The 24,207-nt window shown below is 46.1% G+C and overlaps 1 protein-coding gene across 1 annotated transcript; it reads right to left on the bottom strand.

Moving 5' to 3' along the window:
- Positions 1 to 5,507: 5,507 nt before the first annotated feature.
- Positions 5,508 to 22,608, bottom strand: STC1 (stanniocalcin 1). The gene is made up of 4 exons (XM_068272338.1): positions 22,482 to 22,608; positions 19,642 to 19,784; positions 11,723 to 11,934; positions 5,508 to 6,635 (listed from the first exon to the last, which is right to left on the bottom strand). The coding sequence occupies exons 1-4, from the start codon at positions 22,606 to 22,608 to the stop codon at positions 6,383 to 6,385; spliced, it is 735 nt and encodes a 244-aa protein (XP_068128439.1). The 3' UTR covers positions 5,508 to 6,382.
- Between the last annotated feature and the right edge of the window lie 1,599 nt (positions 22,609 to 24,207).

Genomic DNA, 24,207 nt, shown 5'->3' with positions numbered 1-24,207 from the left:
CAGCGCCAGGGGGATAAAAAGGGCGCCCCATAGACTTACATTATATAACGCTATTTAGCGTTATAAGTGTTAAAAAATGGCGCAGGCAGTGTGCCTTACACTTATAACGCTAAATAGCGTTATAAGTGGTCAAAAATGCAGCGGGGGTCGGGGGAGGAGAGAGAGAGAGAGAGGCAGCGGGACGCTGAAGGGCATAGGCATCGGGGGAGGATGTGCAGAGCCATACGTTACCTTGTCCCGGCCGCCGATCGCTCCTTCCCTCCGCTCCTTCACTTCCTCCATTCGTTTACTGTAGTCCTGCAGCCGGCCAATCACCAAGCGGCTTCAGTCTCCGCATGGTGATTGGCCGGCTGCAGGAATACAGCAAACGAATGGAAGGAGCGGAGGGAAGGAGCGATCGCCACCCCAGGACAAGGTAACGTATGCCTCTGCATACATCCTATGCCCTCCAGTGTCCCGCTGCCTCTCTCCTCCAGCCCCCCCCCCCCCCCCCCGCTGCCTACACTAACAGCCCCCGCTGCCTGTACTACCGACCCCAGCCCCCTGCATGGTTTTTCATGCTGCACCGCTCTGCAAAACGGTAAATAGCGTTTTATTTATCGGCAGAACGGTGCGCCATTTTTCTCCCTGCGCCATTTTCGGATGTAAGCATACCTAACAGCTCCTCTTTAAAGTGAGAATTTTTCAATTTATCAAAATCTGCAGATGTTGTTCAGGATATAAATAATGAAAAGATAGGAAAAAAATTAGAGTAAAATAATTAATAACCGAGGACTGAATGATAGGCCATAAAACAGTGCAGAAGGTATGGTCCTGGCTGTGGCAGGTATTTTGGGCAATGGTACCTAGTGTCTTTTCTTTCTTGATGTTTGGCACGTACTTTGGAGGGTACGGTTTTCCTAGGCTACGGGGCAGTGTGGTGGGAAAATGCTTGTTGCAAAGCCTCATGGCATCTTTCGAATCCAGTTGGTCAAAGCTCTCACGTGTATGGCCCAATTCATAGATGTGCGAGGTATTAGCTTCCTGTTAGAATTTGAGGAATGAGCCTCCATTGCTTGATTTTTGAGTTGCACATGTCCATCCAGGGCCGGGTATACCATAAGGCACTGTAGGCACGTGCCTACAGGCACCTCATGATGGAAAGGTGGCTTACTCCTTTCCCCTAGTGCCTCCCTATGGCCTGGCCCAAGCAGAGCGTAAATGAGAGGTTACACACCCAGCTCTCAGAGTTGCACTGGCAAGATCTCCCTTCAATCTTAATATTGTTGGTACTTCTAGCTACCTGATACTGAGGGACACATGTGGCTATCTATGCTGGGCAGGGGAAGTAAGGGAGTAGAGGCAGGCAGCTGGGCCAGCCACCATTTGTGGTGCGGATACACAGGGGTTTGAAGGTTCATAGAGTTTGCAGTCTAGGGTGCCAGGACATCAGTGTCTATAGGCTCCTGTGATGTAAATCTGGGCCTGTGTCCATCTCTGTTTATTCCCACTGTCTTAACCATGTATAGAGCCAACAAGGTATAGAGCCAACATTTGATCCGAAAAGTCAATGGGTCCTATATATTTGTTATACTCCAAAACTATTGTTCTTGTAGCCTCGCAGTACAGTAAGGGGGTTTCAGAGCGTTACGAACTTTGTTCTTTCAAGGGTAACATCTGGTCACTTAGTTCTGATTATACCATCTGATAACTCAATTAATGTCTAGAGATGGTCTTTAGAGCTTAGTTATGGGGCAGACCTGTACTGTCCTGTGAACAGAATGGAAAAGGTGTAGAACAATTAGTATGTACTTATTGCTGTCTGTTCATTTTCAGGTATTTTTCCTCACCTCCTGTCTAGTATGCAGGCCCAGATTTACATTACAGGCACCCTAGACCTCGCCCTCCATAAACCTACAAACCCCCTTTGAACCGCACCGCAAGTGTGCTGGCTGGCCTAGCTGTCACCTCTCCCTTACCCATCATAGTAGGTAGCTACAGGTTTCTCTTAGCATTAGGTAGCCAGAGGTATCCTCAATACCTCTTATTTACACTTTGTTCAGAGCTCTGCATAGGTAAGGAGGGAGGGAGGGACTTGAGGAGGGGAGTAAGCCAACTTTCCATTATCAGACGCCTGTAGGCACCTGCCTACTGTGCCTTATGGTAAATTCGGCCCTGCTAGTGGGATTATTGGAGTGGGCGATTCTCTGTTCTGGGCATTACCACTCTGTCATTATGGTTACAGTGAAGACTATTAGATTATTACAATTAACATATACTTTATTTTACATGGCAAACAAAACAAGAAATATGAAACAAGTTTGTACATCCAGATTAATTCCAAAATGTGCACAATAATTTAAGCAGACAACTAACAGTTACAATGATTATTTCTGATACATTATATATTATGTCTGTTCTAATAAATACTATTAACAATAAGCGATAAAAGGATTTCTGGGTAAGGGGTAAGGCACTCAGACATTAGACAGGTGTCAGAAGATTATTTCTGGACCCTCTGGACTGACACTGCGATATTCATGGCCATCGGCAGAATGCAGCAAAGATATCCCAGTTACATCATTGTACCAAGCTAGGAACGCAGCCCTACCAGCAATTTGTGCTGCAGCAACTCAATTCAAAGTTGTATTTAAAAGGAATTGCAGTTTTTGGCCAGTTGCACATCTAAGCGGTGCAGTGATTGCGTGGCAGGGGAGCCTGCCGTGCATTCGCCGCACTGCAGAATTCCGCATGCATATGACTGTGCCACGGCACAGCAATAGGGTCATTTGCATAGCACTGCCCCCATTCAGTGATGCACTCCCTGCTGGGCAGGAATTACAGCACTGGGATTCCCATCAGTCCACGTATGTGCGCCGCACCGCGCTCCCATTGTGCACATTCACTGCGTCGCCCATTGACTTGCATTAGTGCATGATTGATCCATGATCATCAAACCGCTTTATCCAGTTCATGCGGTAACGCACTGAAGACATTGTGATGGCATGGCGGCAATTATTGATACTTCCATCGCATCACGTTGACTATGCAAGTTTCTGTAGACTTGCATGACCCTTGCGATGAGCTGCGGTGGGGAAGACCCTGGCGATGTGACACAACACGTCAAGTGTGCAAGAGGCCTGAAGGAAATCTTAAGTGGTTAAAAAAAATTGAGATCTAGTTACCTGTGCTTCCTTCAGCCCCTTGCAGTCTATCAGGTTTCTCACTGTCCTTCTGGTCCACATGGTTATGCCCCCAACTAAAGTCCACATCTGGCTCAGTCACAAGCTACTGCGTATGACTACTTCTCCAGTGTATGATCTGGCATTGTGGATCTTATTGCTTATTACATGTATTGTGTTGTCTGCCACCCCTATTCTCATTGTCTGTAACCATATTTATTGAACAACGCTGGGTAATATGTTGGCGCTATATATATCCAATAAATAATAATGCGTGGCCCCGGCCATGTGCCCCCTCGAGAATGCTCCCAAGGACAGCAGCATTTTGCACATGCGGAGTTGCACATTTTACAAAGTGAACAATTGAGAAGATGCGCACTCCCGGGACAGCGCATGTGGTGACACGCAGCACAATGCAGCAGACAGTGAGGACAATGAGAGACCTGAAGCAGTACCCCAAGTAAGTAAATCTCAACTTTTTCTTCACACTTAAAATGTCCTTTAACATTCCCCTTTGTTCTAGTAGATTAGCCACACTTCTTCTTCTAAGTTACCTCCTAGGTGATCTTGTCAATAAAAAGCCTTTTAAGCCATTAGCAAGTTTTCTATCACGCCCCATGTGCCTGAAATGGTTACATTCTTGCCATTCATTCCCTCCTACAGACTCATCATGTGACTGCTCCAACAGGGAGCTGCCTCACACTCAGTCCTCCCTGCTGTTAGGACATCTTACTTTTATGGACGGACAGCAGAGATTACGACACTTAGCTGAATCAAACAGAGCTGGGATGGGTGACTCCGGCTATTTCTGGTAGCGGGACAGTGGTAGGTAGTGTGCATGCACATGGAGGCCAAACCTTGGAGGTCTCAGCAGTGGAAGGGGTCTGCGGAGGATGACGTGGCAAGCCACTGTAGGATCCAGAGATGTCCTCCTCCTGAGGTAAGTATCAATATATACGCATTGTAAACCTCCTGGGTTTGCTACAAGCCAAGTACACACCTTCACCTTTTTTTTTGGCCAATGTTATCACCCCCATGTAGTGTGAGGGTAACAGCTTTTGAATACTGTGATGAGATTGTGTAGATAAACTCTCCTACTACATGGAGTTGTTAAGATTGGTCAGTGATTGGCCAATCACCATTGAAGGTGTGTTCCAGGCTTTATGCTGCTCATACCCTTAACAGATTAGTGGTAGATCAGGTTAAAGTGAACCTTAAGTCAGGAAAAATAATGAGTTTTACTCACCTGGGGCTTCTACCAGCCCCCTGCAGCAGTCCTGTGCCCTCGCAGCCACTCACTAATCCTCTGGTCCCCCTCTGCCAGCTAGTTTCGTTTTTGCCGACAGGCCCGTCAGGACTGGCCACGCGTAGCTTTTTCCGCATTCCCGACTGCAATTAGCGCTATTGCGGGCCGCAATGCGTACAAAAGTACGCGTTGCCGCATATCTATGCGTAATGCGGCTACACGTATTTTCGTAAGCGTTGCAGTCCGCAATAGCGCTAATTGCAGTCGGGAATGCGGAAAAAGCTACGCGTGGCCAGTCCTGACGGGCCTGTCGGCAAAAACGAAACTAGCTGGCAGCGGGGGACCAGAGGATTAGTGAGTGGCTGCGAGGGCACAGGACTGCTGCAGGGTGTTGGTAGAAGCCCCAGGTGAGTAAAACTCATTTTTTTTTCTGGCTTAAGTGTCTCTTTAAATATCAATATCAAACTATACATTCCCAGTGGATAAAATAAATAAAACTGATACCTAACATACAAACACAATACAAACAGTAAATAGAATAATTTATAATAATGGAGGAACATCATCTGATTATCGTTCTCTATATAGTAGTTTGGACTGTTGAATAAGTGGAACGAGCTATTAAAGAGGAACTCTGAGGTCTTGGAACGCAAGTCTCCTGTACATTTTACTGACACTGCTCTAATTAGCTTGCAGATATTTTTAAATAGTTTTGAAGATCCTCATGACCTGATCATCATTGTAGCTCCACTAAGAACAGGACTGTGGAGTAGAGTTGCTCTTACTGAGCACCTACATAACTACTGAGCAAATACGTCGTAGCTACTCGGAATCGAAATTTAAATCAGCCAAAGATGCCTGCGAAAGAGGGGGGTTAACTTACCCATGTCACTGTTGTTAGACAATATGCTCAATTTGCGTCCCTTGCCACTCCCATGCTTCAACTCGGAAGGAGGAAGCATAGGAGAGATGTGGAACACATTGTAGAGTGCATCCTCTAACAAAGGCGTCATGGGTAAGTTAACCCCCCCCCCCCCCCTCTTCCGCATGCAGCTTTGGCTGATTTACATTTCGATTCTGAGTAGCTACGAACACGTAGCTACTCGGTAAGAGCATCCCTACTGTTGAGAGTCATCAATGCTGACTCCACAAACAACTTCCTGTTGGACATAGGACTAGACTTCCCATGATCCCTAGGGGTGTCTGTAACATACAAACAACCTAGTCTCTGGGACACTTTTCACAGAACAATGACAGTCAATGATAGACTGATAAGTGTTGCTAACCCCATGATATTAAATCCTGGTGGCTCACATCAGTTTTAATTCCTGTTGTCATCCCAACACAGGAAGTGCGGCCATACTGATCTTTTCAATCACTTGCATGAAAATACACTGCATGAAAATATAAGATATAACAGATGATCAATGGTACCACAATATCTTCATTTAAAGGGTGAAGATAAAAATTCAGTTTAACTTACCGGGGGCTTCTTGCAGCCCCCTAGAGTCATCCTGTGCCCACGCCGTCTTTCCCTGACCCTCCATCGCGCATCAGTGACCCCAGAAAAGTTGGCCGGTCGCTAACAGTCAGCAGCTACTGTGCATGCATGGACACGAGCTGCATGCACCCTGATTGCGCTCCCGCTGCTGAGAGCGCTCCGCACATACGCAGTAGCGATTTTCGTGTACTGCGTGTGCTCAGAACGTTCCCGGCTGGGGGAGCGCATTGAGGAGGCTTGTGGCCGGCCAGCTTTGCAGGGGTCGCCGCTGCTTGCCCAAGGGACTTGAACGGACAACATGGGCACAGGATGACTTCAGGGAGCTGTAAGAAGCCCCAAGTAAGGTAAACTCATTTTTTTCACATTAGATTTCCTTTAACTTTACACATATATCAGGGTTTTGGTTTTTTATATATATATTCGGTTTGGAGTTCCTCTTTAATCTACGTCCATCACTTTTGGATGTGAAGGAGGCTAATCATCTTCTGAGGATCCTGTGGCTTTTTCATTGCGGAAACTGCTGAAATACAGGCGGAGTTTCTGTGGATCTAAATTTCTTTTGCGGTTGAAGTCTGCTTTGGGCTGTTGCTGGGAACACTTGTCACCTTGCAGGGTTTTGAAGAGGCTGGCTAAATTTGGTCCAATCTGATTCATCAAATTCTCCTTGACAGCTATGACCGTTTCTTCATCACAGTCCAAGAGGCTACTTAAAAGCTTGTTGTAATACCTGCAATGGAATAGAGAGGGCTGAAATCATTTTTTATGGCACCCCACTTGAACAAAAATAAGCCATAATAACTCCAAATGTAAGCTTACTTATGCCAGGGCGTAATTCACATTTACAGTCAGAGCAGGGACAAGGTCCTCCAGCACCCAAGGCTGAGACACCAAAGTGCGCCCTTCCATCCCTCCCACCCCAGCTGTCACACACTGATTGCTATTAGATTAAGATGGCCACAGGGCCCACAACCTCCCCAACACCTTAATATCTAGTTATCTGGCTTGCAGTCACTGCTATGTATCCCCTTTTCTTATTTCTTTCTGCTTCATACACAATTAGGAATGACAGCTGAATGAATTGTGCGCCCCCTCCTACACTGCGCCCTGAGGCTGGAGCCTCTCCAGCCTATGCCTCGGCCCGGCCCTGTTTACAGTGATACCAGCTGGGGAGAACAAGGAGCCTCGCTAAACTGCAGAACTCTCAATCCCGGGATCTTTCTACACCTCTCTCCTCAGTTTTGCCCTAAAGTCCATCTACCAAACAGATCTAATCCTGTAAAGAGTAATATACAGCAATCACACACTACGCCGCTCTCTCACTCCCCTTACCTGGTTAGATGGGTTTGTGTGGGCAGGCTCCCTCAGCTACCCAGCCTATAACCCAGAGCGCCAGAAGCCTTGTGCCCAATTAACAGTACACCACTGCTTATAATATAAGAGAAATTAGTCTGCGCTAAGGAAAAATGTCAATAATTCAAAAGGCGTGGTGCGCTTTAACTAATGTACTGCCATACATACAAACTGTCCGAAAGAAATATGTTAATAAGCGCTCAAAGGCTAGGATAAAGTTCAGTCTCAAATATCACCACTCCAGTAGTCTTCAATCTACTGTGAAGTAGACCCTCAAAAGTCCAGGACACAAGACTTCCACAATATCCAGCCAACACGTCATAAAATGAGAAAAATAGAGGACATAGCGTAATCCAATAATTCAATAGATGCCCATCACCTCTATAGTGCAAATAACCCAGCACCTGGTGCAGTAACACACTCCCCCTGTGTGTCCGCACTCACCCAGATAGCCTCCAATCGATCCGGAGGTATGGATATACAGGCAATGCGGGGATCAGTGAACCAGTCACGATGCGGGCGGAACTACGCATCACGTGACCGGCAGTAGTGAGGAGACGCAAGGCGGCATACGCAGTAGCGGCTATCCGGGACCGCTCCAAGTTACCTGTTATGTGCGCATGGCCTATGGATCCTTGTGAGTGTATCCTTGAATTTTAAATCTTTTATATTAAATTATTTTACACTATTGGAGCCTTCTTTGAGTTTTAGATGTGCAACGTGACTGGTTCACTGATCCCCGCATTGCCTATATATCTATACCTCCAGATCGATTGGAGGCTATCTGGGTGAGTGCGGACACACAGGGGGAGTGTGTTACTGCACCAGGTGCTGGGTTATTTGCACTATAGAGGTGATGGGCATCTATTGAATTATTGGATTACGCTATGTCCTCTATTTTTCTCCTTTTATGACGTGTTGGCTGGATATTGTGGAAGTCTTGTGTCCTGGACTTTTGAGGGTCTACTTCGCAGTAGATTGAAGACTACTGGAGTGGTGATATTTGAGACTGAACTTTATCCTAGCCTTTGAGCGCTAATTAACATATTTCTTTCGGACTGCTTATAATATACTGTACATCTCAGCTAGCTAGTCTTTAGAGCAGCAGGAAAAAAAGCCTTATCCCGTCCACCACTAGAGGCTATTAGGGAGATGGGCTGCTCAGTCAGTGACCAGCCTCTAGTGGTTTATGTCAACAAGGATGCAGCACCTGTTGGCCTGGAATACCAGATAGCTTAAAGACATGATTTTGTATGGTAATCACTTTTTTTAACTGGCGTTCTTTGATCTATTCAATTTTTGAAAGTGATGTTCTGGAGGCATGAGGGTAAGCATAAAGATCGAACAACTTTGATGAGGACCAAATGCTTTTGGCTAGATACACACCTGGGTCAAAGCATTTCCAAAACACCAGGACTTGTAAGGGGGTTCCCTGTATTCAGGGGTAAGTACTAACAGAGGAAGTCCAAGGAAGGACAGCCAGTGAGTCAGCAACACGGTCATGGGTGACCAAGGCTCAATGAAATGTATGAGAAGAGAAAAAAACGTAATGATGGCTATGGCAGAAAGATAACAGATTGCGCAATGCATTGCAGCTTGCTGTACAGTTTATAGAGCTGTGTAGCTATAGACGAGCCAATGTGATTATGTTAACCCCTTTCCACTGCCAAAACCATTTACAATGGGGACAGGACCATCAGGACTGGACGATTTAGGTGTTTTTTGGTCTACAAATTTCCCAGACATCCAACTGAGCATCTGTGAGGATGTGCTGGAAAAACAAGTCTGGTCCATGGAAGCCCCACCTCGCACCAGGGAACCTGTTAAAGTGAACCTGTACTGAGTACAATTATTTAAAATAAACACATGAGGTAACTTCAAATGAACATTACATAGTTACCTTGCCATCAGTTCCTCTCAGAAGCGCACCATTTTCTTCTGACAGTGATCTCTTCCAGTTTTGACAACATTTTGTCAGAAGTGAAATATATCAGTTGCTGTCAGTTATTTATCAGTTGCTGTCAGTTATAGCTGAGAGGACAACTGCTGTGCCAAGTAATGTCTATGTTTCCCTACGGCTCAAGTGGGCGATGTTACAGTTTAACAGTGTGCTGACCAGAAAGCTGTTATGGGGTAATGGCCATTTTCAAAATGGAGGACAGAGAATTCCCTTGATCACAGTGGACAAACAGGACGCGGGACAAGAGAAAGAGATTGAGGAGTAGACTACATGGGAGGTAAGTATGACTTGTGTATGTTTATTTTGACTTTTAATGTTCAGGTTTTCTTTAAAGGGAACCTGAAGTTAGGGATGTGGAGTCTTCCATATTTATTTCCTTTTAAACAATGCCAGTTGCCTGGTAGCCCTGCAGATCTATTTGGCTGCAGTAGTGTCTGAATCACACACCTGAAACAAGCATGTGGCTAATTTTGTCAGATTTTTGTCAGAAACATCTGGGGCTTGATTCACAAAGTCGTGCTAACTGTTTAGCACGGGTGTGCTAAACAGTTTGCGCGCAAAGTGCCGTTCGCGGACTTTTGCGCGCCCAAAGTGTCGCGATTTGCGCGATCGCGGCACTTTGCGCGCGCAAAAGTCAGTGAACAGCAGTTCGCGCGCAAACTGTGTAGCACACCCGTGCTAAACAGTTATCACCGCTTTGTGAATCAAGCCCATGATCTGCATGCTTATTCAGGGTCTATGGCTAAAAGTAATACAGGCAGAAGATCAGTAGGACATAGGCTGGATCCACACTGCGAGCGCTTGCGATTGCTGAGCACTTTTTCCCATTCACTTTCATTAAAATCACAGTAAAAAAAATTACGTAAAAATCACATAAAATACACAAAATACATAAAATAAAGATTTTATGTGATTTTAATGAAAGTGAATGGGAAAAAGCGCTCAGCAAGCGCTCAGCAATCACAAGCGCTCACAAAAGCGCTGAGGCCTTCTTCACACTGCGTTTCCGATCGCGTCAGCGTTTGTGATGGGCATTTTTTGATGCTTTTCTTTTTTGATTCCCGGAGATTACTGTGCGATTGGCCTTTTATGGTAAGCGTTTTTGTAAGCGATTTTGCAGAGCGATTCCGTTTTTTCACTTCCTGACATCAGTCAGGAAGTGAACTCTTTCACCCGGAAATGAATAAATACAATGTATTTAATCATGAAAGCGCGAACACAATCGCCAGATAAAGCGATTTGTGAGCGTTTTGTGTTTTTCCTATACCTTCCATTGTAGCAAAATAATCCCAAAAATGGTCCATGCAGCGCTTTTCTGATCGAAAAGCGTAGGAAGTCATGGTGTAAGCGCTTTCAGGGCGATTTGGAAAAATCGCCAGTGCTTACAAAAATGAAAAAGCGCCTCTGGTGTGAATGTGCCCTTATAGGGCTTGATTCACTAAACCAGGGGCCTCAAACTCAATTTACCTGGGGGCCGCAGGAGGCAAAGTCAGGATGAGGCTGGGCCGCAAAGGGGATTTCACAATCAGCAGCTCAGGAACTGCACTAAACCGTAATAAGACAAATATCACCCCTTATGAAAGATATCACACATTATCAAAGTTATCACACGTTATCCAAAGTTATCACATGTTATCACATGTTATCAAAAGTTATCACACGTTATCCAAAGTTATCACATGTTATCAAAAGTTATCACACGTTATCCAAAGTTATCACACGTTATCCAAAGTTATCACATTATCAAAAGTTATCACACGTTATGAAAGTTAACACGCCTTATCAGAGTAGCATATCGAGGGCAACGAACCCGCAGGGGCTCAGGGCAGGGCGAGTGCCATTGCCAATTAGCAGGCATAAGTTCGTAGAGCTCGCTATGCTACTCTGATAAGGCGTGTTAACTTTGATAATGTGTGATATCTTTTGATAACATGTGATAACTTTGGATAACGTGTGATATCTTTGATAAGGTGTGATATTTGTCTTATCACGGTTTAGTGAATCAACCCATAGTGTGGATCCAGTCTAACAGGCTACTGGAACTGTTTAACAGATACATCTTCTCCCAGCCCTTAGAAATCTGTTAGGTCCCACGGCGCAGTTCTCCTCTGAGCGAGGCCTCCGCTCTCCCCTCCAAAAGATTGCAACACGTGGCTGGGTAGGGTTTTCTGCACATGAGCGGGCTCTCGTGATCGCGCTGTAACTCCCAACACAAGCAAAGAATTCTCCCGGTGATGAGAGAGCGATTATGAGAGGTACAGAAGATCCTGACTCAGCCCTTACAGAGGGGAGAGCGGAGGCCTGGCTCAGAGCAGAACTAACTGACTTCTGGATGAAGCCTCAGGTGAGTGAAACCTCTCTTTTTCAGTTTTCCGGATGTATCCTTTAAAAGTAAATAATGATGTCGGCCTCCATATCATCTTTTGGGCTAATTAGTGTATTGGTGTAACATGCATTAACCACTGTACAGACAATGGAAAGAGAGCTGTGGTAAAAAGACTTACCTATTGGAAAATTGCTCAGGCAGATGTAACACCTCAGTGATGGCTTCTGGGTTATATCGGGCAACAGTGCAGAGTTCTAACTTGGAGTAACAATCCTCCTGTACTTCAGAGATCATCCTCTGCAGGCTGGAGCATCTCCGGATGGCCAGGAACACCTTGGATGTTATCCCAGAGACTAAGCACCTCAGACTGTCCTTCACAAACACCTTACCCTGCAGGAGGGAGGAGTGACACACAATGTGGATAAAACCATGACAAGTCTGCCTAGAGCTATACTATGGACATAGAGACAGACTCAGTAATCCGGTGTATCATTTTGATACATATCCTTGTGAAATGATTTATGGCAACATAGTGGTGTAGTGGTTAGTGCTCTCGCCTTGCAGTGCTGGGTCCCCGGTTCGAATCCCAGCCAGGGCACTATCTGCACGGAGTTTGTATGTTCTCCCCATGTCTGCGTAGGTTTCCTATGGGCACTCCGGTTTCCTTCCACATCCCAAAAACATATAGATTTGTCTTATGTCCTGGAGACGTGCATGGGACTGTGTGATGCGGGGGGCGGTTAGGCGAAGTTCATTGGAAGAGCGGAGTGAGCGGCTAGGTGTGTACCTCTGAGTAAGATCGGAAATGTAGGGTGGACAGATTTGTAGGTCAGACACAGTATCTTGAATCTGATTCTGTACTGGATAGGAAGCCAGCGGTTCAATGATTGCGCTGACGTAATCTGGACTGTACAGCGCAGGTGCAATAGTTCTGCGCCTGCCACTGTCATGTAGAATGTTTGCAATTTCTTAGTCTTCTTTTTAGGCTACTTAAGGTCTTATATATAGCAGGGGCATGTGTGCCCCTGCTAAAACGCCGCTATCCCGCGGCTTAACGGGGGTCCCTTCACCCCCAACCCACCCACCGCAAAAGTTGGTCGGAAAATGGTCGCTCGTATTCTTCTTCCTGGAGGCAGGGCTAACGGCTGCAGCCCTGCCTCCAGTCGCGTCTATCAGACGCGCATCGCCGCCTCTCCCCCGCCCCTCTCAGTGAAGGAAGACTGAGAGGGGCGGGGGAGAGGCGGAGATACGCGTCTGACAGACGCGCATGGGGCAGGGCTGCGGCGGTTAGCCCTGCCCCAACCAGGAAGCGCTCCCCCGCTGCACGGAAGGGGTTTGGGGGGACAGGGACCCCCGTTAAGCCGCGCTATAGCGGCGTTTTATCAGGGGCACGCATGCCCCTGCTAGCTATGAGGTCTGAAGCGAGATCTATTCTCGCTTCAGACTCTCTTTAAAGGGGAACTGAACTAAGAGGTATACAGAGGCTGCCATATTTATTTCCTTTTAATCAATACCAGTTGCCTGGCAGCCCTGCTGATCCTCTCCCTCTAAAGCTGGCCATACACTGGCCCGATTTGCCGCCGTTTCGACAGCAGATTCGATCACTGGGATCGAATCTGCTGCCAATCATTCGCGCTACACGCCGAATTTCGATTCATTTCATCCGATCCCGTCGATCGCGCCGTGCGGAAAATTACCGTCGATCGCCAGCGGGTAAAGAGCGCATCGCTAGCGGCGTTCGAGTGTCCGACGACCAACGCAATAGAGCCCGCATACATTACCTGCTCCGCCGGCGCGACTGCCCCCGCTCGTCTCCGCTCTTCTTCTCCGCTCTGGTCTCCGGCATGCCTTCACTTATTCCTGCCCGGCAGGAAGTTTAAACAGTAGAGGGCGCTCTACTGTTTAAACTTCCTGCCGGGCAGGAAGAAGAGAAGCATGCTGGAGCCGGAGACCAGAGCGGAGAAGAAGAGCGGAGAGAGACCCGGGAGTCGCGCCGGCGGAGCAGGTAATGTATGCGGTGGGGGTGAGCGGCGGCAGCAGCACCACCACCACAACAGATTGTGAACGGTTTCAGGCTGAAATCGGTTCACAATCTGTTTGCAGTAAAGGTAGCCATACGATCCCTCTCTGATCAGATTCGATCAGATAGGGATCTGTCTGTTGGTCGAATCTGATGGCAAATCGACCAGTGTATGGCCACCTTTATACTATTAGCCATAGCCCCTGAACAAGCATGCAGCAGATCAGGTGTTTCAGTAAAGTCAGATCTGACAAGACTATCTGCATGCTTGTTTCTGGTGTTATTCAGATACTACTGCAGAGAAATAGACCAGCAGGGCTGCCAGGCAACTGGTATTGATAAAAAGGAAATAAATATGGCAGCCTCTGTATACCTCTTACTTCAGTTCACCTTTAATAATATGATTACCTGTGAGAAACTGTAGTAAGAAAGCCTTTAACTTTGTGAAACAGCTCCCCTACTGGCCAAGCTCCATAGTGCATTTACTACACAGTGCAAGCCCTCTCTTTTTCTGCAAAGCCTCCCCCCTTCTCTGACATGCTGGATCAAGTACAAATGTTCATTGCAAAAGACATTTGAAGGCACACAATTCCCGAAGGTATTGGTTCATAAAAGGACTCCCAAAGTGAGAGGTATGTGGATGCTGCCATATTTACTTCCTTTTAAAGGGAAGGTCCGAGGAATTTAAAAATAAAAAATCCACTTACCTGGGGCTTCTTCCAGCCCCTGTCATCCGTCCTGTGCCCTTGCCGCAGCTCTGGTGGCTCCCGATTTCCTCTGGTGGAGAAGCTGACCTCGCCAGGTCGGCTTCCACGTCGGCTTCCTCTGCGCTCCAGCGTGCGGTTCAATGATTGCGCTGATGTAATCTGGACTGTACAGCGCAGGTGCAATAGTTCTGTGCCTGCCCTGTACAGTCCAGAAAACGTCAGCGAGACTCTGAGAGCCGTTTGCGCAGGCGCAGTAGAAATCCTGTGCCGTAGGGGACCCAGGACCACCAGCGGTGAGCGGAGCTGCAGCGAGGGCGTAGAATGGCTGGCAGGGGCTGGAGGAAGCCCCAGGTAAGTGGATTTTTTTATTTTTTGATGTGCTCGGATGTGTCCTTTAAACAATACACATTGCCTGATTCTCTGCCTCTAAAGCCACGTTCACAGTCGACATTGCACTGTGTTCCCTGTGACAGCAGGAACGCAATGCAACAGATCGGGACAGTGGAACTGCAAGTCATGCTCACGTTGTGTAAGGTACATACAGTCAATGAAAAGTATACTTCACCCCTACTGCCAATGTGCTCATTTACCTATAACACACTGCATGCAGTGCATTACCATACTGAAACTCTGCTGCACTGTGAACATCACATAGGTGGTGGCATTGCAGTGCGGTAAACTGCATTGCAACCCGTTGTACCACAGTGCACCTCCCGCATACATCAAATAAGGCCGCCTGGAAAAAAGTGGCGCCGGGTATAGCCAACATTTTATAATATTGTCTATAACCATATTTTATCATTTCTTCACGTTATAAAATTTGAAAATATTGTTTATAACAATGAAAACAAAAATATACCTGCCATCGTAATAACCATAATAAAACATTGGTAAATATTATTGATATTTTAGTACAACCCCTTTGGTGGTGCCTAATCCTAAGACCCCCCCCCCTGCTGGTGTCTAACCATAAGACCCCCTGCACCACGCCTAACCCTAATGCCTAGTACACACGATGACATTTTCAGGCAGATTTCCTGCAAGATCGATTATTTTCAACATGTCCGATCTGATTTCGATCTATTTTCCGATTGATTTTCCATTCACCTCTATGGAAAATTGATCGGAAAATAGATCAAATTCAGAACGGACATGTTGAAAATAATCGATCTGGCAGGAAATCTGCCTAAAAATTTAAAGGGAGCCATACTCTGAATCTGATCAGAGAGGGATCGTATGGCTGCCTTTACTGCAAACAGATTGTGAATCGATTTCAGCATGAAACCGATCACAATCTATAAAGCTGCCGCTGATGCCCCCCCTGCATATATTACCTGCTCCGGGCGGCGCGACTCCCCCGGTCTCCGCTGCCTTCTTCTCCGTGCTGGTCTCCGGGTCCGGCTGGCTGCTTCACTGAACTTCCTGCCGAGGGAAGTTTAAATAGTAGAGGACGCTCTACTGTTTAAACTTCCTGCCGGGACAGGAAGTTCAGTGAAGCCAAGCCAGCCGGACCCAGAGACCAGCGCGGAGAAGAAGGCAGCGGAGACCGGGGGAGTCGCGCCGCCCGGAGCAGGTAATATATTGCCGTTAGCGTCGGTCGTCGGGCAATCGAACGCCGGCATCGTCGCACTCCCGACCCGCCAGCGATCGAGCAAAATCTTCCGCATGGACAGATTGACGGGAATCGACTGGAACGATTGATTTCGGACGGAAATCGATCGTTCTGTCAGTGTTTGCGTGACGATTTCACAGCAGATTCGATCACAGTGATCGAATCTGCTGTATATAGGCGGGAAAATCGTTAGGTGTATGGGCCTCTTAATCGTGTGTACTAGGCATAAGATTCCCATAGTGGTACCTAACCCTAAGACCCCCCTGCTGATGCCTAACCCTAAAATCGCCTTCCTGATGCCTAACCCTAAAACCCTCTTTCTCTGCTGCCAATAATGTTAATACAAAAAATGATATTTAACGACATTATAACTCTGAACATGAATTTCAAGATGCTATAAAAAGTTAAAACGATAATTTACAAATTATCAAAACGAAAAAAAAATGAAATAAAAAGTTAAAACAATGTTTTTTTCAACTTATCAAAATGGAAAAATGGTATAAAAAGTTCAACTGATAATTTACTAAATATCAAAAGGAAATTTATCGGGCGCACTCATTTCTTCTTTGGTGCCCAATAGCCGATATTTTGCATTAGGGCCAATGGGGCACCAAAATAGTCCACTAGCCCCAGGCGCCCTCTTTTCCTGATTCCGTACCTGCCACACTGAGAACGTAGAATATTGTACCATGTTTAGCCATCAGTAACTTCTTGCTCTTACATTGCATAGTGGCCGTTACACTGTGAACGTGGCCAAATACTTTTAGCCATAGACCCTGGACAAGCATGCAGGTCAGGTGTTTCTCACTGTAGTCTGACTGGATTACCCACATGCTTGCTTCAGGTGTGTGATTCAGACACTACTGCAGCTAAAGCAGGGCCGTAACTAGACTTAATAGGGCCCCCCTGCAAAAATGGTAGCATGGAGCTCCTTTGATCCCCGAACCTTATACAGGTCACGTGATTGAAGCCGGTGAGGACAGTGTTCTGCTGTGAAGCAGTGTCTGGAAGCAGGAAAAAAATTACACACGCTCCTGTACACAGTTTTTGTAAACAAACAGGGAGGGTTTTATTGTTAATTTGCTGCACTTGCAATTGGGGAGAGGGAGGAGGAGGGGCCCTGAAAGCCTCTGGGCCCCCCTGTGATGGCAGTGGTCGCAGGGGTTATTACTACGCCCATGAGCTAAAGCGATTCGAAGGACTGCCAGGCAACAGGTACCGACCTTCCTGGCGGTAAGCCCGTGCCGAGCACGGGCTAAGCCGCCGCCGAGGATTGCTCAGGCCCTGGTGGGCCGTTTTGTACACTTTTTTTGTTGTTGCACGCAGCTAGCACTTTGCTAGCTGCGTGCATAACTCGATCGCCGCCGATTCGCCGCTACCCGCCGCGTTAGAGGGCCCCCCCCCAGACCCTGTGCGCAGCCTGGCCAATCAGTGCCAGGCAGCGCTGTGGGGTAGATCGGGACTCCCTATGACGTCACGACGTCGATGACACCATCGCTATCGTCACCATGGCGACGGGGGAAGCCAAACAGGAAATCCCGTTCTGAACGGGAATTCCTGTTTGCACTGATCGCCGGAGGCGATCGGAAGGGGTGGGGGGATGCCGCTGCACAGCGGCTGTCACGTAGCTAGCGCTAGGCTAGCTACATGATTTTAAAAAAAAAATTCAAGTGCTGCGCTGCCCCTGGCGGTTTTAATAGACCGCCAGGGAGGTTAAAAGGAAATAAATGTGGTAGCCTCCATATCTCTCTCACTTCAGTTGTAACAAGCCCGAAGGGTTGAAATTTTTTTACATCCGAGCAACTTTCACCCCCCATTCATTTGCCAATAACTTTATCACTACTCATCACAATGAATTGATCTATATCTTGTTTTTTCCGCCACCAATTAGGCTTTCTGTGGGTGGTACATTTTGCTAAGAGCCACTTTACTGTAAATGCATTTTAACAAGAAGAATAAGAAAAAAACTGAAAAAATTCATTATTTCTCAGTATTCAGCCATTATAGTTTTAAACTAATACATGCCTCCATAATTAAAACTCACTTATTGTATTTGCCCATATGCCCCGGGTATTACACTGTTAAAATTATGTCCCTATCACAATGTATGGCGACAATATTTTATTTGGAAATAAAGGTGCATTTTTTTCAATTTGCGTCCATCACTATTTAGAAGCCCATACTTTATTAAATCATATTGATGTACTCCTTTGACATGCATATTTAACCAGTTCACCCCCAAGGGTTTTTATCCTAACGGACCAGAGCAATTTTCAGTTGTCAGCGCTCCTCCCTTTTATTCCCTAATAACTTTATTACTACTTATCACAAGAAAATGATCTATACCTCGTTTTTTTCGCCACCAATTAGGCTTTCTGTGGATAGTACATTTTGCTAAGAATTTTTTTATTCTAAATGCATTTTAATGAGAAAAACAGAAAAAAAAAGAAAAAAAATCATTATTTCTCAGTGTTCAGCCTTTATAGTTTTAAAATTAAACATTCTCCTGTGGATAAAACAAACACGTTTTATTTGCCCAGTGGTCCCGATAATTAAACCGTTTAGATTATGTCCCTACCACAATGTATGGCGACAGTATATTATTTTGAAATATAAGTGGTTATTTTTCTGTTTGTTCTGGCCATAATTACAAGCCCCTATGTAATAAATTAAAATTAATTTTCCCCCATAAAATATAGAATAAAAAAAGCTGAGTCCCTAAGGCAACTATTTATTTTATTTTTTTAAGCTGATTTTTTTTTTTTACAAGTGTTTTTTTTGGGGGGGAGGGTTGGAAGTGTAATTTTATTAATGATGTGTATATACTTAAAAATGTATGTATTTTGTAAGTGTAATATACTTTTTGGCCACAAGATGGCGCTGGTGAACACTCATAGGACGTGTTCACTTTTTTTTTTTTTTTTTTTACACACTTTATTAAACTGTTACATTTCCTGTTTATGTGAATGGACGTAGCCGCTGTTCGCGGTCACGTCCATTCACTCCAGGCACTGCGATTGGGTAGAGGACTGTTCAGTCCTCTTCCCCAATCGCCCAGCACGGGATCCCGACGGTAATGGCGGCGGTAGCGGCGGACACACGGCGGTAGCAGCGGCGGGAATGCGCGACGTATTAAAACGTCATGTTGCTGTTAATAGCGGTAAGCATGACGTTTTAATACGTTAGGATGTCGGTAAATGGTTAAAAAGTTCAGACCCTTAGGTAACTATTTATGTTTTTTTTTTTTTATTATTGTAATTTTTTTTTGTTATTATTTCAACTTGTATGTGGGTATTTTTTGGTGTGGGAGGTAAACAGGGTTTTTTTTAATGAATTTAAACGTATTTATTTAATACCAAGTGTGTTTTGGGTGTAATTTGCTATTTGGCCACAAGATGGCCAGAATCAAAAAGTCCTGGGAGCGATCGATCTCGCTCCCAGGCAGAAGAAAGGGGACCAGAGCTCAGAAAAGCCGCAGCGTCTGAAGAGACGCTGTCGGCTTTTCTCCGGGGGGGTTCCGATCAGCGAAAGGGATTTATAATCCCTTTCACTGATCGGTGGGCTAGCGGCCAGCAGCGGGGGCGCGCACGGGGGGGCCCGCGGGAGCACGCGCGACCCGCGGGAGTGCGCGCAGCCCAACTGGACGAGAAATCTCGTCCAGTTGGGCTTAAGTGGTTAAATGACAGAATTTTTTGACTTGACTAAATACAGTAGCAAAACATGATGTCACAATTGTAACTGCATGTATGTCTTTGTACCTGAGTATCAAATTTGGCAGCATTGACGAGGAAGGACTTGCAGATGTCATACAGCCCATCCGTGTCGCAGGTGGTATTCTCCAAGCAGGCAAAGGCTCCGCAGCCCACTTGCAGTGATCCAGTCAAGCAGCGAACAACTTCCACTAATTGGGAGAGATGAGAGGGAGATGTGAGCAGCGAGTAACTTCTTAAGCCCCATCTACACGATCCAATTTTTTGTGCGATAGGATCGGATCGAATTCGATTGATTGATTAAATCTGACATGTCCGATCGAGATTAGGTTTGATATTATGGTCAAATGTCATTGCAAAACAATGGCAAATCGATCACACTACCAATCAAATCCCGATCAGACATGTCGGATTTAATCGATCAATTGAATTCGATCCAATCGCACAAAAAATTGTATCGTGTAGATGGGGCTTTACAATAACATACTCTGACATAGCTGTAGCTGCCCACAACACACCATGCAACTTCTGTGGAGCTTTTCAGCACAGGAACCCGACTGTCTCTGGCTATATGGGACTCAATTCACTAAGCATTACTGCATGCGGTAAAGCAGAAAACAGCTGATTTTACAGTTTGTGAAATATCAATTCACTAAGGCTGTTACCGCATGGAAAACTAAAATTAGCACGCCTTAGCAAAGTTAACACCTTATCAGAGTAGTATTGCAAGCGCTATGAACCAGGGCCGGACCAGGGGCTCAGAGCAGGACGAGTGGAGCTCTCGTTATTGTCAATTAGCAGGCATAAGTTTGCTATGCTACTCTGATAAGGCATGTTTAGTTTGATAAGGCATGCTAACTTTGATAAGGCATGCTATTTGTCTTAGTGAATCAAGCCCTATGCACGTTGCATTGCGCATTCTGTAAAAGAGGATCATAGCTCAACAGAGGGGGGAAAGCAGCATTGTGAGTTACAAGTTTGATGCGACACATACAGTGAAGCATGCAGTACATAGAAGTATGCTTCACTGCATTTGTAAACCTGCACACTGTCAGGTAAATGCACAGCATGCTGTTCATCACTCTGACGGAGTCCGCTGCACCGTGCCACTAATGTGGAGGTGTGAAAATATCATTTCAATATGACAGCATTGCCCTGTGAGTATATTGCCTATTGCACCACACTGCAACAGATACAGTAAAAGTACCCTCAAAGCAGACCTGAAACAAAATGCAAATAGTCACTTAAAGTGGATCTATATCAGTGATGAATAACCTTGGCACTCCAGCTGTGAGAAAACTACAAATCCCATCATGCCTCTGCCTCCCCAAGTTATGCTTAGAGCTGTCAGAGTATTGCATTGCCTCATGTGACTTGTAGTTCCACCACAGCTGGAGTGCCAAGGTTAGCCATCACTGATCTATATGAATAAAAAGTGCCCTTAAAGTGAACCTAAAGTCACAAAAAAAACCCGAGATGAACTCACCTGGGGCTTCCCTCAGCCCCCTGCAGACGATCGGTGCCCTCGCAGCTCCGCTCCGATGTCCCAGGACCCGCCGGCGAGCACTTCCGGTTTGACCGTCACCGGCCGACAGGCATGGGAACGCGAGTGATTGTTCGCGTTCCCAGCCTGTATATCGCCCCCTATGCTGCTATTGCGACCTCCTGGCCGCAATAGCAGCATAGGGGGCGATATACAGGCTGGGAACCCGAAGAATCACTCGCGTTCCCATGCCTGTCGGCCGGTGACGGCCAAACCGGAAGTGTTCGCCGGCGGGTGCAGAAGCATCAGAGCGGAGCTGCGAGGGCACCGATCGGCTGCAGGGGGCTGAGGGAAACCCCAGATGAGTTCAGATCGTTTTTTTTTTTGACTTTAGGTTCTCTTTAAGGGGTACTTACCTTCGGTAGGGGGAAGCCTCAGGATCCTAATGAGGGTTCCCCTCTCCTCTTGAGCCTCGGGGATCCAGCACTGGCTCCCCTGAAAGTAGCCCGACAAGCTGTGCGCAGGCGCAGCAATATTTACAATCTGTGCTCCTGTGCAGGCGCAGTTTCAGTTTTCCGATCGGCTCATGCGGAAATAGCCAAGCCCGATCGGGTCCACTCTACTCCAGAGGCATGAGTTGCCTGTGCCTGTGCAGTAGAACGGACCTGATCAGGCTCGGAAAGCTTATACTGCAGCTGTACAGGAGCGCAGATTGTAAACACTGCCGCATGTGGTGTTCGGGGGCTGCCAGTGCTGAATCCCAGAGGGTGAAGAGGATGGAGAAGCCTCATTAGGATTCAGAGACTTTCCCCTCCCGAGAGAAGTACCCCCCAGGGGCAGTTTTTTTCCTTACAGATTTATTTAGGCAAGTGCAAAGAAACTGCATAAACAGAGCAACCAATCAGAATCCTTGTTTCATTAACCGAAACGTGTTTGGGTGCTCAGGTAAATTATTTTTCTTGCTCCAGTCTTCTTTGCACCTGTAATGGTGGCCATACACGATACAATAAAAACGTACGGTTTTCCCGTTTATTCGATCTAAATGATCGAATCGAATGAAAGTTGAAAATATATTTTTTTTTTTCGATCAAAAGAATCGAACGATTATCCAGTTTTTCCGAGAAAAATCTGATCGGACATGCTGGAAAAATCTTTATATTCGATCTAACGGAATAATCAAACTAAATTATCTAATAAAAAAAAATGAAAAATTGTACCATGTATGGCCACCATAACAGTTTTCAAACCTAAAAGCGAAATATCATTCTCTACCAGCAATCACCCAGGAGTTTTCTGATTCTCATACATGCAAATACAACACTCTTCTCTGAAATCTCACCCAGCTCTTGCCATAAAGTGTCCCCGGCTGCTTCCCATTGTGCCCCTGGCAGTTGTCTGCCCTCACCTGAGCCCTGTGATGCCCCTCTGCTCCTCCTGGCTCCCGGGGAGTCACTGTGGTCCGTCTCATAGGCTGAGCACACACTGAGCAGGAGGAGGAGGAGGAGAGGAGGGAGGAGGATGCTGTGATTCATTCTCTGTCTGCCCGGACCTTCTCTGTAGTAGGGTGATGGACTCAGAGTGCCACATTTATACACTAGTCTTATCTGCACGTTACATCAGCAGCCAATCAGCAATCTCTGCCCAGCATCCAACCACAGCTCAGGTCCATTCATTAGAAAAGAATTCTAAGGTCCCTATCCTGAGTTCTTTTTTTTACTTCTTTTCTCAGAGGTCACGACCACCTGACACCTCACGTCCCTCACATAACACCAGTAGGCTGAGATGAGCCTCAGGCTGGGGTCCCTGTCACGTAACAGTGCCAGCCAGGCCGACAGGGCAGCTGTGTTGGTACCCAGAAGCACGTGCCATCTCCCTTTCTTCTAATACTGATTGTGCAGCACTATTAATTAAGTGAGTTTTCAGTGTTTGCTGCTCTGAAAAAATAAGGTTCAGCGTTATGAGAAAAATGTTTCATCAATTAACTAACAGGTACCGAGGTTTTATTTTTTTCTTTAACTACATTCTGCTGGCCGCTGGGACTATCCTGCCATTAGTCTGGACTGATAGGGAATGGAATAAAGAAGAAAACTCATGATTGTTGTCCAATTCGATCATTTTTAATCGTATAAATATTTTAAAGGTTCCCATACATCTAGCAACTTGGTGGCCGATCGATCATCTGATTCGATAGTACATGTCCAATCACCGATGCGACCAATTTCGGGTCGGGCATGTCGATCAGACAGGCTGCAAGATGTCGGGTTGTCATGGTTGATCTGGAGTGCGGCGGGAACAGTGAGCAATAGCAGGATGAGCGACGAACGCGGCAAAATCCCCGGCGCTGTCCCCACAGTGTATAAAAATGTACATGTATGTGTGCATTTATACATTAAGTGTCCTGTGTCGCGTCGCTGTGCCATCCGTCTTCCGAATCCCCCGCTCCCCCATTAGTCCTATACACGCTGCTGCTGCATAGCATGTGGTGTGTGATGTCACATACGCGCCACGCTGGCGGCATGTAGAGGGCTAATGGCGGATTCGGGAGATGGATGGCACAGCGACACAGGAAAGGTAATGTATAAATGCACACACACATAAACATTTATACACTGCGGAAACAGCGGCGCATGTGGTGGACGCAGCGGATGCGTCCGTTTCCCAAGAGATTTCAGCATGTAATTGATCCGGAATCGGCCAGTGGTGTATGGGCGGGCAACAGATCTCTCTCCGATCTGATTTGATCAGAGAGAGTTCTGTCTCTTGCTCAATCTGCGCATATATCGTCTGATATATGGACACCTTAAAGGGTCCATTTATAAAGACAGGGCAGCGAAAAAAAAATTATGATAAAATGAATTGGTTGTGTAGTACGGATAATTACTAGAATTTTAGTAGCAAAGAAAATATTCTAATATTTTTATTTTCAGTTATATAGTTTTTTTTTTTTTTTATAACATTGCATCATTCTCTAATATTTGCACTTTAGACACTACTCAGCATTCTAAATGGGTTCAAAAGTTTACTAGCCTGCTCTGTAAAATCTTCCCTGCAGAGGGAAAAAAAGATACATGTCTTTTAAAGCTTATTATCTCGCCACTTCTTTCTTTGCCTATTTGCGAAACCAGACGCTC

Source organism: Hyperolius riggenbachi, chromosome 3 (genome assembly GCF_040937935.1).
Source record: "Hyperolius riggenbachi isolate aHypRig1 chromosome 3, aHypRig1.pri, whole genome shotgun sequence".
NCBI classification, from domain to species: Eukaryota; Metazoa; Chordata; class Amphibia; order Anura; family Hyperoliidae; genus Hyperolius; species Hyperolius riggenbachi.
Note: the sequence above shows the minus strand (reverse complement) of the source record. Positions and strands in the feature narration are given on the sequence as shown.